Genomic DNA, 14,944 nt, shown 5'->3' with positions numbered 1-14,944 from the left:
GTCACCTCCTCTATCGACCCCTTACTTCCTACTTCCTCCCCCCCTAGCCTTCAGTCTCTTCCCTACTCTGTTCACTTTCACAGCGTAACCCCACATAGTCTAAATTTAAATCTCTGACCTGGGGTCACCTTCCCTATTGGCTCCATATTTCTGGTTTTCCCCCACCTGTCTTCAGTCTCTCCCCTACTCTGCCTAAACACTAGCGGATGTCAAAATTTAAAAAAAAAAAAAAAAAAAAAAATGTCAAAATTCCAAATGCATATGAAAACCCCTTTCAGTCTACCTTTCAGTGACTACTTCCCAATACTATTAAATTATTTTATTTATTTATTTTTATTTTTATTTTTTTATTTTATTTTATTTATTTATTTTTTTATTTTTATTTTTATTTTATTTTTTTATTTATTTATTTTTATTATTATTTTTTTTTAGGTCCTAGCCACTGAAATCTCAGGAAATTAGGTGGCAGGACCTGCCAGAGTGAAAACGTAAAATTACTGGGTACCTGGTCTGCCTCCACGAGGCATAGTGTGGACAACGTTGGGCCCCAGCGGGGTCTAGCGGCTCTAATGGCCAGAAGAACAACGAAACACAACACTACACTTACAAAATCCATACACTTTTAAATCTCTGGCCTTCCCAGTGAACTGGTACACCTACAATGAAAGCAACGCGGAGATGGGGGAAACCCCTGGTGCCGTTAGACACGAACACACTATACACACACACACTAGTTCTGAACATTTTTTAACTTCGATGATTCCAAGTAATTGATGATAAACAAATTCGCCATTTCTTCATATGAAAGCCAAACAATGAAAAAAGAGAAAATGAGTTAATGTTTTCTTTATATGTATAATTCTTGCTTGTTTGTTTTTGCACATTTTAAGCCTTGTGGTCCAACTTCCTTATACACCCAATATGAGACAACCCTCAGATGCCAAGCATACCGGATAAACGGTCCCATACTGTATACGATAGACTGAAAGGAAATACTCAAAACGTAAGAGGAATACCTACCACAGACCACACCAACTTCTGCACTCTGTACTCGTGAATGCTGCCCATCTCTTTATTGAAAGTTTTCTAAATTTTAATATTGCGAAATCTAAATGCAGAAAGCCATAACTTCTAAATAATCGTTTTTTTACAAAAGTTGATTACGTGATGGAGTGAAGCCGATAAATTGCTTCCTTTATTAGGAACTGCAAAATTAATCACCACTGATTGGGCTTATCAAATAAACAGACGGATTTTTTTTATCATTTCCTGGTGTTTTTATTTCATATATCCGGGATAACATTTTTACTTCCCACATTATCAAATAAAAAAATGACAAGTAATTACGATAACGAGTAGTTTAATGTATACAGTTCGTCATTTTTCAAGCCCTTCAAAAAATATTAATAATTCATCAATTATAACAAAAAAATGAGCAAAAGCGACTTTTATGAGCGAACCGAGAACACCTCGTTATGTTTCACTTAGCTTGGAATGCTGCTAGTTGGTGATTCCCAATTCAATGTCTGTAAATTATTTTAACGTGTCATTATAACAGATAAGGGATTCTGCCAAGACATAAGAAACTGCCTCCTTCAGATGGAGTTTATCTCGAGTACGATCGAGAATCTATACCGAAACCGAGCTTATTCCACAACCTTTCAAAAAACTCTCCTTTTTGGAAGCCAATCAGCAAATGTATGCTGAGTACAAAGGTACGAACTGAAGTGGCATTTCTTAGAACGTTTCTAAGTTTCTTATTTCATATTTTAAAAAACCAACTCTGACTTTTTCATGGTTTAGATTTGTTTAATATTATTTAAAATATACATTCTTTAAATAATATTTTTACGAATAAGTCATTCGCATTTCACGTTAACGAACATAGAGAGAAGGGCTCTTCGGTGGACTTTGAAATCGGGGCCCAAAAATTCTAGCTTCTCCGCTAATAACTCGCATTTAAATACGAGAATGCTATGCAAGCTTTGTTTAATATGAAATTCTGTCGTTTACTTTTAAAAAAATTTATAATAAACATTTCTTGATAAAACTCTGACAGTTTTTATTTTTCATTTGTTTTATACAAATTACGTATATTTTGATATGAATTTCTTGATATGTCAATATGCAGAGAGACACGTCACCCTTGTTGCTCTTTATGCCTTAGTGATTTGGGTAACGGCCCCACATGCACATATGAAACAATATATCCGACTGGAGTACTAGATACTAAAATGGCTTAGCCGAATATCTGGAACTCCCTCACCATCTTCAAGAAAGCCTCACTCTCACTGTTGAAAACAATTCCATTTATGCTTAAAATACGCCCTTGCTAACATAGATTTAGAAAGAATTCTCGGAAAATAAACACCCTCGTTAAACCTATAACGGGAAGGCCTGATGCTCCAGACATCCGTAGACTCATCATCGAAAATTATAGACCAAGTGATAGAGCAGATATGTCCCTCCCTTAATCAGCTGAGCTGTTTGGACAACATGTTACCAGCTAACGCAATTGAATAGCCGAACCCACAAAGAAACTACACGTAGTCCTTAATAATCATGCAGTACAATCAACGTTCCAAATAATTGATTTAGTCTTCAATGTATCTTGAAAGGATTGAAGCTCTTTATACCAAGGGTCAACTCTCGTATTGAGTGTACATGGACGATCCATGTACACTCAATACGAGAATAAAACAACATTCATCGTCCGACTTTGCGTCCCTCTCCTCTGCTTCGGAACTTGCCTTCCATGAGATCATTGAAGGCCACACCTTTCTATTGAACGAAGCAAAAATACTTAGCATCCAACATGGTTACACCAAATTATTAATTGCTCAGAAATTAATAATTTGGTGTAATCAATGCCTTTGAAATTAAATTGCATCAAAATTGAGTCAATGTACTTCGCCCCAACCCCATCTCAGACTCATAGTCTTTCGCAGTCATGTCCCAAGATAGCAACTAATCTCCATGCTACCAAATCCGTCACAAACCGGTGGTTTTACTTTACTGTGATCATGAAATTAGTCAAAGAGCCCCGTCCGCTTCAGGGAAGCAACAAAATTCTTTTAATTTCTCAACGTGTCACAGGATTCTTGATGTTTTTTTTTAATTTTTATGTTTTAATATTTTATTTTAAAGTGTTTTAAGTATGTACTCATTATTTAAATTGATTTCAAAGCGTTTAAATTGTTTTTAAAGTATGGACTTATGATCTTCACTTACTCGAAGATTTCGGTTGGTGATTCGATGTATTTCTGGTTCGGGTTTGTGGTCCGCTAGCCTCCGATTCCGTAGTGTATAGGATCATTGATTTTTGTCGACGAGTGTGAGGAATCCACGTAAATTATTTGCACAGTTAATTCGACAACAGAGAGTATGAGCACAGAAATGTTTTATCAACACATCATAGAGGTAATTCCTCATTTTCTTTACTAATTATTTTCTATCGAATAAATAATAATTATAATCATATATACTTGCAAAGTATGTACTGAAAAATCGATATATCAAACATTTGGGTTAAACTATATTTTTTTAGATGCTCTCATAAATGACCAAATGTTTCTTTGATAAGCCTAATCATTCTACCTATTTTTTTGTTTAAATTTCCTGCGGTAATGAGAAAGGAAAGGAAGTAATTCAAGGCCAGTGTGAAGTAATCAAGGAAAACTGCTGGTATAAAAAGATATCCACAAGCCCTTACCCTATTCGTTTCGTATTTTACTTTCGAAATTTGCAAGAACAAAAGATGAGTTTTCAGCTTGCCTTATTCCTTGCGGGTGCAGCGTTATGTTCGGGATTCGCATTTCCAACAGGACAGGAAGTACCTCCAGCAGACTCATCTGAATCTCCCAAGATAAAAGATATTATGTCTGTTATCTGCAGTAAGTAATTCGTGATAGGGTTCTCATTTCAGTATGCATTGCAGAGTATTCAATATCTTATTTCAATTTTAAAAAAAAATTGTAAATTTTTGTAAATAAACCGTTTACATAAACACCGACTTAAAGGTTTTTTGTACTCCAAAGTTGGAATATTCTCTGTGACTGCTACAGTTTTCATTAGAGATTCATGTCGTAACAACTTCAATTTTGTTAATGGTAGAAACGGGCTCCCTCATTCAAAACAAATTGTAGATTCTACCTTCACAGCGTGAAAAATGTATCCTAGTAGAATTTCGGCCATCTAATAAAAGATATTATTCGGTTGTTAAAATATTCAGTTATTACATTTTCATTAAAAATATCTTTGAAGTCAAGAATTCTCTTCAAACGTGAGTTTTAAAAGTTTATGGACTACTGAAATTCTTAGTTAAATTACTATTTCTGAATAGGGAGAGTTGTTTTTAGAGAGTCCAATGAAGCCCCTGTTTCACATTTTACAGACGTGGGTGATCAAACTTGTAGGACTGACGACTTAATAGTTATCTAATGCCTGTAAGACAATTACAGTTACAAATGTCTTACATTTGTAATTGTAATGTTTTAATTTTGTAAATTTGCAATTGTAATTTTTTTAACAGAACATTATAAAAATTGCTCTATGCTCTCTTTTTAGATTCATTCGAAAGAAATAGTTTTTTATTTATTAGTTTAATAACATTGGCTGTTTTTAAACACACTATAGCAAAATAAATTATGAACCACATAAATAATCGGAAAAAAAATAAAAAAAGCGAAGAATTTCAAAATGGAAGAATAATGTGGCCTGAAATAGCCCCACTTTTTAATTTTTGCTTATTTAAAAAGAATAAAGCGTGTTTTAAAAAATTCTGGTCTTGAAGCGTAATGTCAACATTTGGCTTTTATTAAAAATAAATTGATTAAATTTTTCTAAGCGATTTTTGGAAACACTCCAAATGGGACGATTGAAAAATTCTTTTAAAACAAAACTTATCAATTTCACAAGGATATAAATGAAACTTTCTTCGGTTTTCTTTACTCTGAATCCGAAAATTTTATCATGAGCCCAATTCTACTTCACAGAAGACATCACATCTTTCACATTAGTTTCAGAACACCAAAGAATATAAATCCATTGTCTGTGCACTGTGGGATATGTTCTGCTTGCTTCAATATTAGCAATTTTTGAGTTTCTGCAGGGCAACTATAGCCCTTGTTTTACCTATACATTTAAATGTCAACTAAATCCCACCTAACGATTCTTCAGCAAAAAACACCTAACTCAATACAGAATGCAAATTTTTGTTGAATATAATCTCCTTCCTCTTTAACGAATATCGTGACTACGAATATCGTGACATAAAACATACGATTAATTTGATCATAACAATCACAAAGAAGAGATAAATTGTCTTAAGTGATTACACGAAGAGTTCTTTTCAATGGAGTGAGTTAGTTATAAATTAAAAACTGTTACTCTGATTTCAGGGGACGAAGAAAGCCGAAATAGAATTGCAGAATGTATTAAGTTACCCACTGGCGAGGTAAGAATACACCTTTGTACTGCACTCTTAAAAATTAAACGAAATTAATAAACTACTCAATTAAAAATGTACATTTAGTTGTTGTTCCCGAATATGTTATTTGATGGTGTAAAGTAAAATTTACTGTTTAGATCTCTCCTTTCCTTTAAAATGTGAAGAGAAATTTATGTTAGCATTAGTAACACACGGTGGTTGAGCAATCACCTGAGTTTTAGTGTACTGTAAATACATTTAGTTATAACCTTTAGGTCAGTCTTCAAAAAAAAAGTCTCTGTGTTGTCCCACATTTACTTTTTGAGTTAAAATTAAAGAAACATTTTTATTGCACTTCGATAGCGCGCTTCTTTAACTAAGTAACTCTCCTTTTGTTGACAAAAAGGTTGATAAGTAGTTAGTTAATAATTCTATAAAGGTCATTTATAAGTTATGCGAAGAGAAGTATTTTTTAACAATTTTCAAAGCTGGAGTTGTCCCGTCAACTTTCGCTCAGAGAGCCAACGTTGAGGCGGTGGTGGTGGGAAGACGCCTGCGCAGAATCTCGCACAGCCCACATCTGCCAGTCGCTTCACCCCCAAGAATTTAATCGCTACTCCAGGAAAAAGTCGGAGTCGCTTCTCCCACCCTTTTCATACAACAACTGGAAAGACTCAAATAGACAACGTTTTCGTTAGTTCCTCAGTTTTAGACCAAGCCAGGGTACAAGAAACTTTTTCAATTACCACAAAGCTCCCTATTTGAGATACTACACTAACGACCATTCGTGACTACGGACCCTTAATCCTGAGTGCCCGGCACTCAGTAGTTGACCGATTTTTAACAGATCAGCTCTAAAAGCATGAATTGTTGCTCTGTCACGTTATACCTTTACTATTTGTGTTTTCAGTGATACTTCATTATTCTTTACTTTCTTACTTAGTCTGAACTTTACTGCCGAAATTTTCTACTTATCCAAAAAGAAAATTGGTAAATGGGTATTGAAACAATGATCAATGCACATAAATCTGAACTTTTCATTTATATCAAGTGATGTTGATTATCTGCAGATGACCGACCATTGACTAATCTCTATGGCTACTTGTGGATTGACATCTCTGCAGTTCTATAATATTTTTTCTTCTTCCATAGTCTTAGAATCACTTATCCATTCCAATTATTTTGGTCAGCTTGTCAGAATTTTAAAATGAAATTATGCCGTATGTGGACTAACTTAAATGGATATCTAATGAAATTTCTTTCTATAGTTCAAGGAGGCCCTTTCTCAATGTTTGTCGGAACACTACCCTGACAGTGAACACCCAGAGTTGGCTTATGTCAATGATTCTTGTACAGAACCTACAAGAGAGGTATGTACTTTATTGAAACATATTAAGTACGTTATTACATCAGTATAACTTCCCTATCTATGTTAATGAATTAATGTTTTAAAAATATATTAATGTCACTTTGCAAATACACCTTTTATACAAATTACAAATAACTAAAATACGTTTCCGTTATTGTTGCCTTAAATATTTCCCATATTTCTTGATTTCTCATTGTAATTAAGATATCCATTACAGAGAGAAATCAGGAAATTGGGGGAACCTGAACCTCAATTTAAATTTTAAGAAATTCAATTAGGATTCTCCCATTACTTAAGATTAGAAAGTTTAACCGCCCAAAGGTGACGCTCCTAGACTTGAAGCAATAAGTCATTGTCATATTCTCTCATTCTCTCTCGCTCACTCACTCTCTCAATTCTCGCTCTCTCTCTCTCTCTCTCTCCATCAATATTTTCAAGTTTCTGATTATGTGGACTACAGAGCTTCTCGCAACTAAACATCTCAGAGGAGACCTTATTGCAGTTTATAAGGCTCTCAGAAGGTTAGCAATCTTCACTGATTCAGTAAAAAGAATGAAGGTGGAATTTTCACTGTTATAACCAGAACTAGGGGCCGTAAGTTCAAATTTCAGTTGATGAGATTCAGACTAGATTAGAGGATGTTTTATTTTAGCCATCGAATCATTGATTACGGGAAACATTAACCTCCAGAAATATTACTAGAATCACTAACTGATTGTGTGTTTTTACGCTCTTGTTCCGGTCTATCCAAACTATTTTAGTTTGGATAGACCGGAACATAAATAAAGTAAAGGAAGAAAAATAAAGATTAAGGAAACTGTGTATAAAGCTAGTTTATACACAGTTTCCTTAATCTTTATTTTTTTCATTCTTTGTGGAATGACGTAAAGCACTCAGCGATTTTATAACCACAGTTATTTTATGTTGTGATTTTCAACTTGTAATTAACAAACTCTTACTTTCTTTATATTTAGCTGGATGAATGCTTACAAGAAAAAATCGAAGACATGGTAAGTATTTTCTGAAGAAATTTTCTTCCGGCTTTTAATAAAAATGGTTTTCTTTAAAATTTTCAATTTATAAGACACTTGAAATGAAAAGACAAAATTCCCCAATTGGAAATGAAATCTTCTAATAAGTCGGTTAACTTTCTCTGACAATATAAATGAAACCCACAAGATGATGACACACTGATTCACGTTCAATCTGGCATTGTCCTGCCTTATATTCGACAACTCAGTTACTCTACTTTGTCGGTAATGATACTTCAGATGGTAGGCGCCTCCGTAACCAGGTGGGAAGGAGCGGTACTGTGTAGTATACGCTTCTGGATTAGACCGGAGTTGACCCCGTCACCACCAAATGCGGAAGATGCGGAAAGGTCAGGGAATGACCACCGCTTATTCCCGGAGCAATATGGCCTTAGTTGCTAATGCTCCTAAAAACCAAAACACAACAACATCCTAAAAACCAAATAACAAACAACAAACCTCATATGTTACTTTGGTTACCTTCGAATAAATGAAGTTTTTTTCAAGATACGTTGTAACTAAGGATCCTATGGAGGAGGTGAACTTGTCTGTCTGTAGAAGAAGATGAAAACCTTTAAACTATTTCTCCAATCATATCTTCATATTTCTTTTCCAATGTTGTACTAGCAGTGGCATGTGATGCAAGAAAGCAAGTGTATGAGCTTATGCAGCATCAGCTAAAAAAAAAAATCACACCATTCCCTCTAAATGCCTGTCCAGTTCCTCCTTAAATTTATTTAACCTATCAACTTCTACAGCGACAGATGGAAGTTTGTTCCAGCAATTAACTACCCGCTAGCTAAAGGCAAATTTCCGGACATCTATTCTACATCTGTCCTTTCTTAATTTGAATTTATACCCCCTAATGTTCGTAATCTGATCAAGTGGAAGGATCCCAATCAGAATTCAGCTTGCTCAACCAATTCAAGGCGTTATACACCTCAATCAGATCACCACGGAAGTGCCTAGTCACCAGTCACTGCAATTTGCAGAACTTCAGCCTCTCTTGGTAAGAGGATCCCTTCATTCCCCTCACCAATCTTGTTGCCCTTCTCTGTACACGCTCAATCAAATCTACATCCTTCCTAAAATGAGGCCTCCAGACCTGTACGCCGTGTTCAAGGCGTGGCCTAACCATCGTGGCCTAACCATGGTTATTGTCCCTTATACAGAGGGACAATCACCTCATTTTCTCTGCTAGCAAAATTCCTATATATCATTGACAAGCCCCATGACATGCCCTGACAGCCTGTCTGAATTGCTCAGAAAATTTCATATCTGACTGCACAATTACTCCAAAGTCTTTTTCATTTTCTACCACCTTAAGTGTAGTTCCACACAGTTGGTACGTTTCTCTGGGGTTACTTCTACCCCATAGAAGTAACCCCAGTTATGGTGTCCAGCTGATTCCAACGTCGATGCTCGAAGATATCATCACTTGGAGTCGGTGTGTTTAGAGAGTCCACTTGCGGAGTCTGTATACAAGTCTGGGATATTCCAGCGACTAACATCAACGTAATAACAACGTATTAACATCTTTCATAACAATATTTATTACTACTGTATACAAAATAATGTCGATAGCTACCTAAAATAAATTGTAAAGTGGAGTCGTGTGGACAATAAAAGTTTTTTTTCTTTTTCTCGTAAAACGTAAGACATTTTGAAACAATTGTTTCCACACAGGTATATAGGCCTTTGATTATACGTAATGACATGGTTTAGACCTCTAAGGTCCACTTAAATACAGAATATTTAAATGCTGAAAAGAGATTACATAAGTGCTATATTTTCATAAGCCCTTCTTATAACCTACCACTTTCTAAGCAAGGAGATCTCAATTTTGCCTTCAGAAAATTCTGCATCCGTCATCCCATGGATGCAAATATGTATTAGTGAGATGCACGTGCATTCCATTGTTTCCCACCGTTATTGCAGTTTGGATGGTGGAAGATCTCTGGTCCAAAGGGCTTCTAATCACAACCTACTGCTCGATATGTCTAGTAATGATAAAGGCTAATCAGTGTAATAGAATTCATGTATCATGTTTAGCGTTGGGTTGCATTGTTTTCATTAAGTGACTGGCCACTTCACACAGACAGTTGCAGAAACTTTTAACCATTTCTGGCACTTGGCGCCGGCTAGTTTAGTATCCAGCTTACGAATGCTTTCTTGCAACAGAACCATCCCTCTTTTCTTGCCCAAAGACAGGGAAGAGTACACCCACTCAAGGGTTAAACTCTAGCACCTATTTGAAAATAAAAATATAACTCCATTTAGATCAAACCAAAACTGTCCAATTCGGAATGGTACACAATAGTTTAATTATATATCAAGTAGTCAGAACACACCATTTGTATTTAAAAAAAAACCCACAACAGTCCAGTCTTCAAAAGTCACTCTCGTGTTCCTGGAACTAGTTCTATACAATTCTAGATATGGTGCATTTTCCTGCTTGAAGAAGATGTTAAGACGAGTCGTGCATTGGGAAATGCCTCTTCGGTTACCACAGCTGTACTGGATTATTATTTGACTGACCGTAGCCCTTCTTCTTTCATGCATACGTTTTGTCATTATCAATTTTTGTTAGTATTCTCAATAATTATCTTAAATGAATTTAATCTAAATTGAAATGAATTACATGTAAACGAAAACAAGGGCTTGTTATAAAAAAAAAAACATTTCTGAATATGAATCGCAGTCATTTAACGAAATGATTTTCATAAAATGCACTTTTTATTCAAAGTTGTTTCTTTCGTTTCTGTCCAAAGATGACCTTCAAACGTATCCAGGTTTGAAGTCATTAAGCAGATTTTAACATTCTAAAGATTGCAAAAATAAAATTCTAGTTTGAATACTTCCTAAGTTTGTCTAATTTTGATTACATTTCGGAATACAAACTGGTAAATCGTTTCGATGTATTCAGTTATGTATAGACATTTAACCCTCTCCTTTAAAACTGTTTAACCTTCCCTCCTGTCCAATCAAAACAAATTCTTCCAATTAAGGTTGATAGTTTTTAAGCATGCCCAGAGAAGAAAGTAATTCTGAGCTATTTCTGTTCCACTTTCAGGCGTCACACATTGAAGAATTCAAGGAAGCTATGGTAAGTCCTTTTTCTTCTTACAGAAATCTTGTATTGAAGTAGCCATTGAATTTCATATTTAGTTTCATGAAATGTTTATTTCTGTTAAATTTATTGAATGAAATTTAAGAAATTGATTTAATTAAAAAAAGAAAAACCTCGTATAATGTTTCGCTTTTAATTTTATAATAATTATAAATGAACTAACACAAACTCTTAAATTTAAAATATAATAAAATACGATAGAGATAATTTTATGTAATATTTAAAATATGATGAATATGCATGCTCAGGAGCAATATAGTGATGCTTTTATTTCATTTTAAGGTGTGCATGAAGGATTTCGTTGAAGAGGTGATGGGAGTGCGCAGCAACATTTGATTTCAAATTCTGAAGATAACGAAACTAATGCTAAGAAGTATTCCCTAGTTTCTTATCCACATACTTGTCCAGTCACCATTTCAACTGATATTATAAATGTTGTTTTCTTGAGAATATAACTAATAAAAAAGTAAAAGAAGAGTTGAAATCGTTTTTGAAACTTCAAATTCGTTTAATTCGCAATCACTTTTGGTTTCATTCATACATGTTTATTTGTAAATCAAAATAGTGATAGTAAGAATATATATTTTTAAACAATATTTTAGAAGAACGTTAAACTTTCTCACATTGAATAGCCATTAACATGGACGACGTACAGCTTTTATTCAATCATTTCAAGAAATTTGATAATCGATTCAATCAGATTTCTTTTTAGTTAAGAAATAGTTCTTCCAATATTTACATTCTGATTGTTCTGCACTTAGCCACTGTTTTCATCTTTATACTCTATAATTACTTCTTGAACAGATGTTCGCTATATAAAGCTATTTTTCTGTTTCTCATTCTCTTCTTGTTTTCTCCTTTTTAACTGTAAAGCGATAATTTCAACTACTTAAAAAATCTAGTTATGTTTCCTTAAAGAGTAAGTTTTTACCAGTAAGACTATATCTTCATTATCAGACCTAGATAAAGTGGATTAAACACTAACCTTGAAACAAATATCTGGCCACCCTTGTGTCCATTGATCCTGTCCTTCGTGGCAGTCTAGTGGACATGATACATTTTCGTTTGACCCTCGTTTGAAAAGGTCTGAGTTTGTTTACCGTCGTAAACTGGAGAAATTCCAAAAGAACTTTTCATTCGGTGCTTTTTATAGCCTGTCTGAGGAGGTGGGAAAGGGGTTCTCTAATGGGTTATTACGGGATTTTCAGCAGGGCACAAGATACAAATCATATCGGCCCATGAACACACTTCTCCAGACATATATCATGAAATGGAAATGTGACGATATCACCACAATCATCCAAAAAAGCGCAGAAAAATCACGGTAGTTCATTTCACGTGAGAAAGGGATTACTTCAGATGTTCCAACAAACTTTGTTATTCAACGATGGAATAAAGTTTCAACTGCGGTTAATATCTCAACAGTTAAACACACATTGCTTTTAGTGGAAGAGCCGTGGCCCCTAAGCCAAACATCACGAGTAATGACTTGAAGTTTTCTGCTGGAATGATTCTTGTCAACAATGAAATTCGGTGGTGATATGGTTAAGGTGTGGCGTCAGTTCTCGTGATATAGCTCAAGTAATTAACTTGTTGTGGTGAGAATCATGAGCGCATAAGCCTACCTGAATATTTGGACAATATGATACTACCTGCGATGAGGGAGTCCTTTGGTACACACCGTTATTTATTTCAACCGGACCATGCCAGATCGCTTTTCTCTGTAATTTTATCCACTTGAGTACCCCACAGTTTATGTATATGAATAACAGTGGGGTAGGGTGGACCTACGAGGGTTTCCTACGAACCTTTTACTGGAGAAACGAGACCGGATAATAAAATACACCTTTTGAGAAAAAACGATTTTTTATATATTTTTTTTATATATTTTCGTTAATTCTTTTAATTGCGTTTATTTGATTTTTAATTGTTTTAAATTGATTTGAATTGTGCTAAATTCATTATTTAATTATTTATATTTTACTCTAATGTACCGGTAAGTTGTCGTTTTTTTCCGTTTCAATTTCTGGAGGTCAACTTACGGATGTGTTCTACGTACTATATTGAGATTAACTCCTCTTATTATTTTAGTAGTTTTATTTATAAATAATAATTTTTAAATAATAACTGCTTATTTAAAGGAGCAGCGAGTTAATTAAAATTAATGCAGTAATATGGGATCAAATAAATCACAATGATAGCATAGAAAAGATAGAAGAAATATATAAATAAATAATCGTAAACCAAGGTACATAATAACTTATCAAGAAGCCACAACATGACCAAGGTTTATGGAAGCACAAAGGAATTCGATTACCACACAGTTTAGTACAAGTTTGGCTTGATTTTAATAAACTCGTATTTTATTTTAGATTTGGTAACTTACTCTATCTTAAGTATTCTAAATTAAACTGAATGGCAGTGGAGACGAGTCTCACAACGAATGTCTGAAGGTCAGACAAAAGGCCTAACATCCTTTGTGACAGCTTAAAGGAAAACGGACGCCATGTGAGATGGCTGAAGTTCGCTTTACAATACTGCAAAGAAACAACTTATCAAGTATTTACACAGCCTTTCTAATAATACGACAAATACTCCTAAATTTATCAAAAACCACTTATTTGCCAAACACCAAATGGAATTTGATCAAATAATTATTTAAGATCAACCTTAATTAATGGTAGAAAATGTTATGTAACTCGTGCAGCTTGCCACAAAATTAGGTACATTCTGAAATCCGATGAGTCCTGTTTAAGCCTACAAACAGATTCCAGACGTTGTTTCTTCTGGAGACAAGGAGCAATGCAGTAATTTCTCTCCAACATTAGAGAAAGGGACACTTAAGATGGAGGTGGTGTTCTTGGTGGGACAGAAAAATAATCAACGGCTGCACCTCTCTTCAGATACCAAGAACAGATCGTCGAACCCTATGTGTGTTTTTAGGGGTGCGGTTGGCCCAAAGTATATTTTTATGCACGAACACCACTGTACATAGAGCTCAAGTAGTGGAGGAATATCTTTAAACTGAAGATATCTAACGACTGCCGTGGCCAACACGATCGCCAGATTTAAATGCGATCGAACTTTTGTGGAACGCACCTGAGCGTCGCAATGCACTCCGATAACCAACTGCTCAGTCATTTGGTGCGCTAAGGTCTGCGATCGTGGAAGGATAAGATTTTTTTCCACGGAATATTATAGTCACCCTTATATGAAACAAGGTTCACCGCTGTCAGGTGTGTTTAGCCGTTGAAGGGATAATACGTCGTATTGATGTCATGCGAGCATCTTGTGTTGTCGATATCTGTAATGTGACAGTTCTTTAAATTCTTATACAACGCCAGCAATGTCCACATTATAACTGTCCGACGCTTCTCGCTCTGTCCTGATTTCATCGTCATTCTATAGTACATCACCACACCAAACTTCGTAACGCTTCATCGCAAGCTGCACGAGTTACACCACGTTTTACATGATCTGTTAATTGTGCCGAGCAATGTTGCAAAAAGGTAAATTTAACATCTCTGAAGGAGTTTTCCTCACTTCAAGGTACATATTTCTCATTACTTTCAGATATCAAATCTGAATTCATCATACCATTAGAAGTACAGTGACCAGTTTAATAATCAAAAACATCGCAGTCGTCCAAGCGAAACGGGTGCAACACGTGCTGTGGATTACAATGTGCTGCCACTTTATTAGGTGCACCCCTGCTGTGCACAGAAATCGTTTGTCACACAACGTCGCAAGTCACATGACCACAGATGTGGATATAAATAGAGCAGAACAAATGTTCTAGTATCAGTTAACCGTACAAACTGTAGAATGGGGAAAATGAGTGATCTATCATACTTTGAACATGGCATGGTGGTAGGTGCAAGATGTGCTGTACAAAACATCTCTGAAACAGCAGTTCTCCTGACCTTTTCAAGCACCATAGTTTCAAGGATGTATCGAGAATGGTGCAACGAACAGAAAACATCCTC

General features: G+C 35.1%; 1 protein-coding gene across 1 annotated transcript; it reads left to right on the top strand.

The window, feature by feature from the left end:
• Positions 1-3,721: 3,721 nt before the first annotated feature.
• Positions 3,722-11,367, top strand: LOC150083424 (uncharacterized). The gene is made up of 6 exons (XM_090377268.1): positions 3,722-3,893; positions 5,400-5,455; positions 6,697-6,798; positions 7,772-7,807; positions 10,902-10,934; positions 11,241-11,367. The coding sequence occupies exons 1-6, from the start codon at positions 3,758-3,760 to the stop codon at positions 11,292-11,294; spliced, it is 417 nt and encodes a 138-aa protein (XP_090233394.1). The 5' UTR covers positions 3,722-3,757; the 3' UTR covers positions 11,295-11,367.
• The last annotated feature ends 3,577 nt before the right edge of the window (positions 11,368-14,944 follow it).

This window comes from Mastigoproctus giganteus, chromosome 7, assembly GCF_048544385.1.
Source record: "Mastigoproctus giganteus isolate SK-2022 chromosome 7, ASM4854438v1, whole genome shotgun sequence".
Classification (NCBI taxonomy): Eukaryota; Metazoa; Arthropoda; class Arachnida; order Uropygi; family Thelyphonidae; genus Mastigoproctus; species Mastigoproctus giganteus.
Note: the sequence above shows the minus strand (reverse complement) of the source record. Positions and strands in the feature narration are given on the sequence as shown.

Coding starts and splice junctions, on each gene's coding strand:
- LOC150083424 (XM_090377268.1), top strand. CDS start 3,758: ATGAGTTTTCAGCTTGCCTTATTCCTTGCGGGTGCAGCGTTATGTTCG. Junction 5,456..6,696: donor TTAAGTTACCCACTGGCGAG/GTAAGAATACAC, acceptor TTCTTTCTATAG/TTCAAGGAGGCCCTTTCTCA. Junction 10,935..11,240: donor AAGAATTCAAGGAAGCTATG/GTAAGTCCTTTT, acceptor TTTCATTTTAAG/GTGTGCATGAAGGATTTCGT.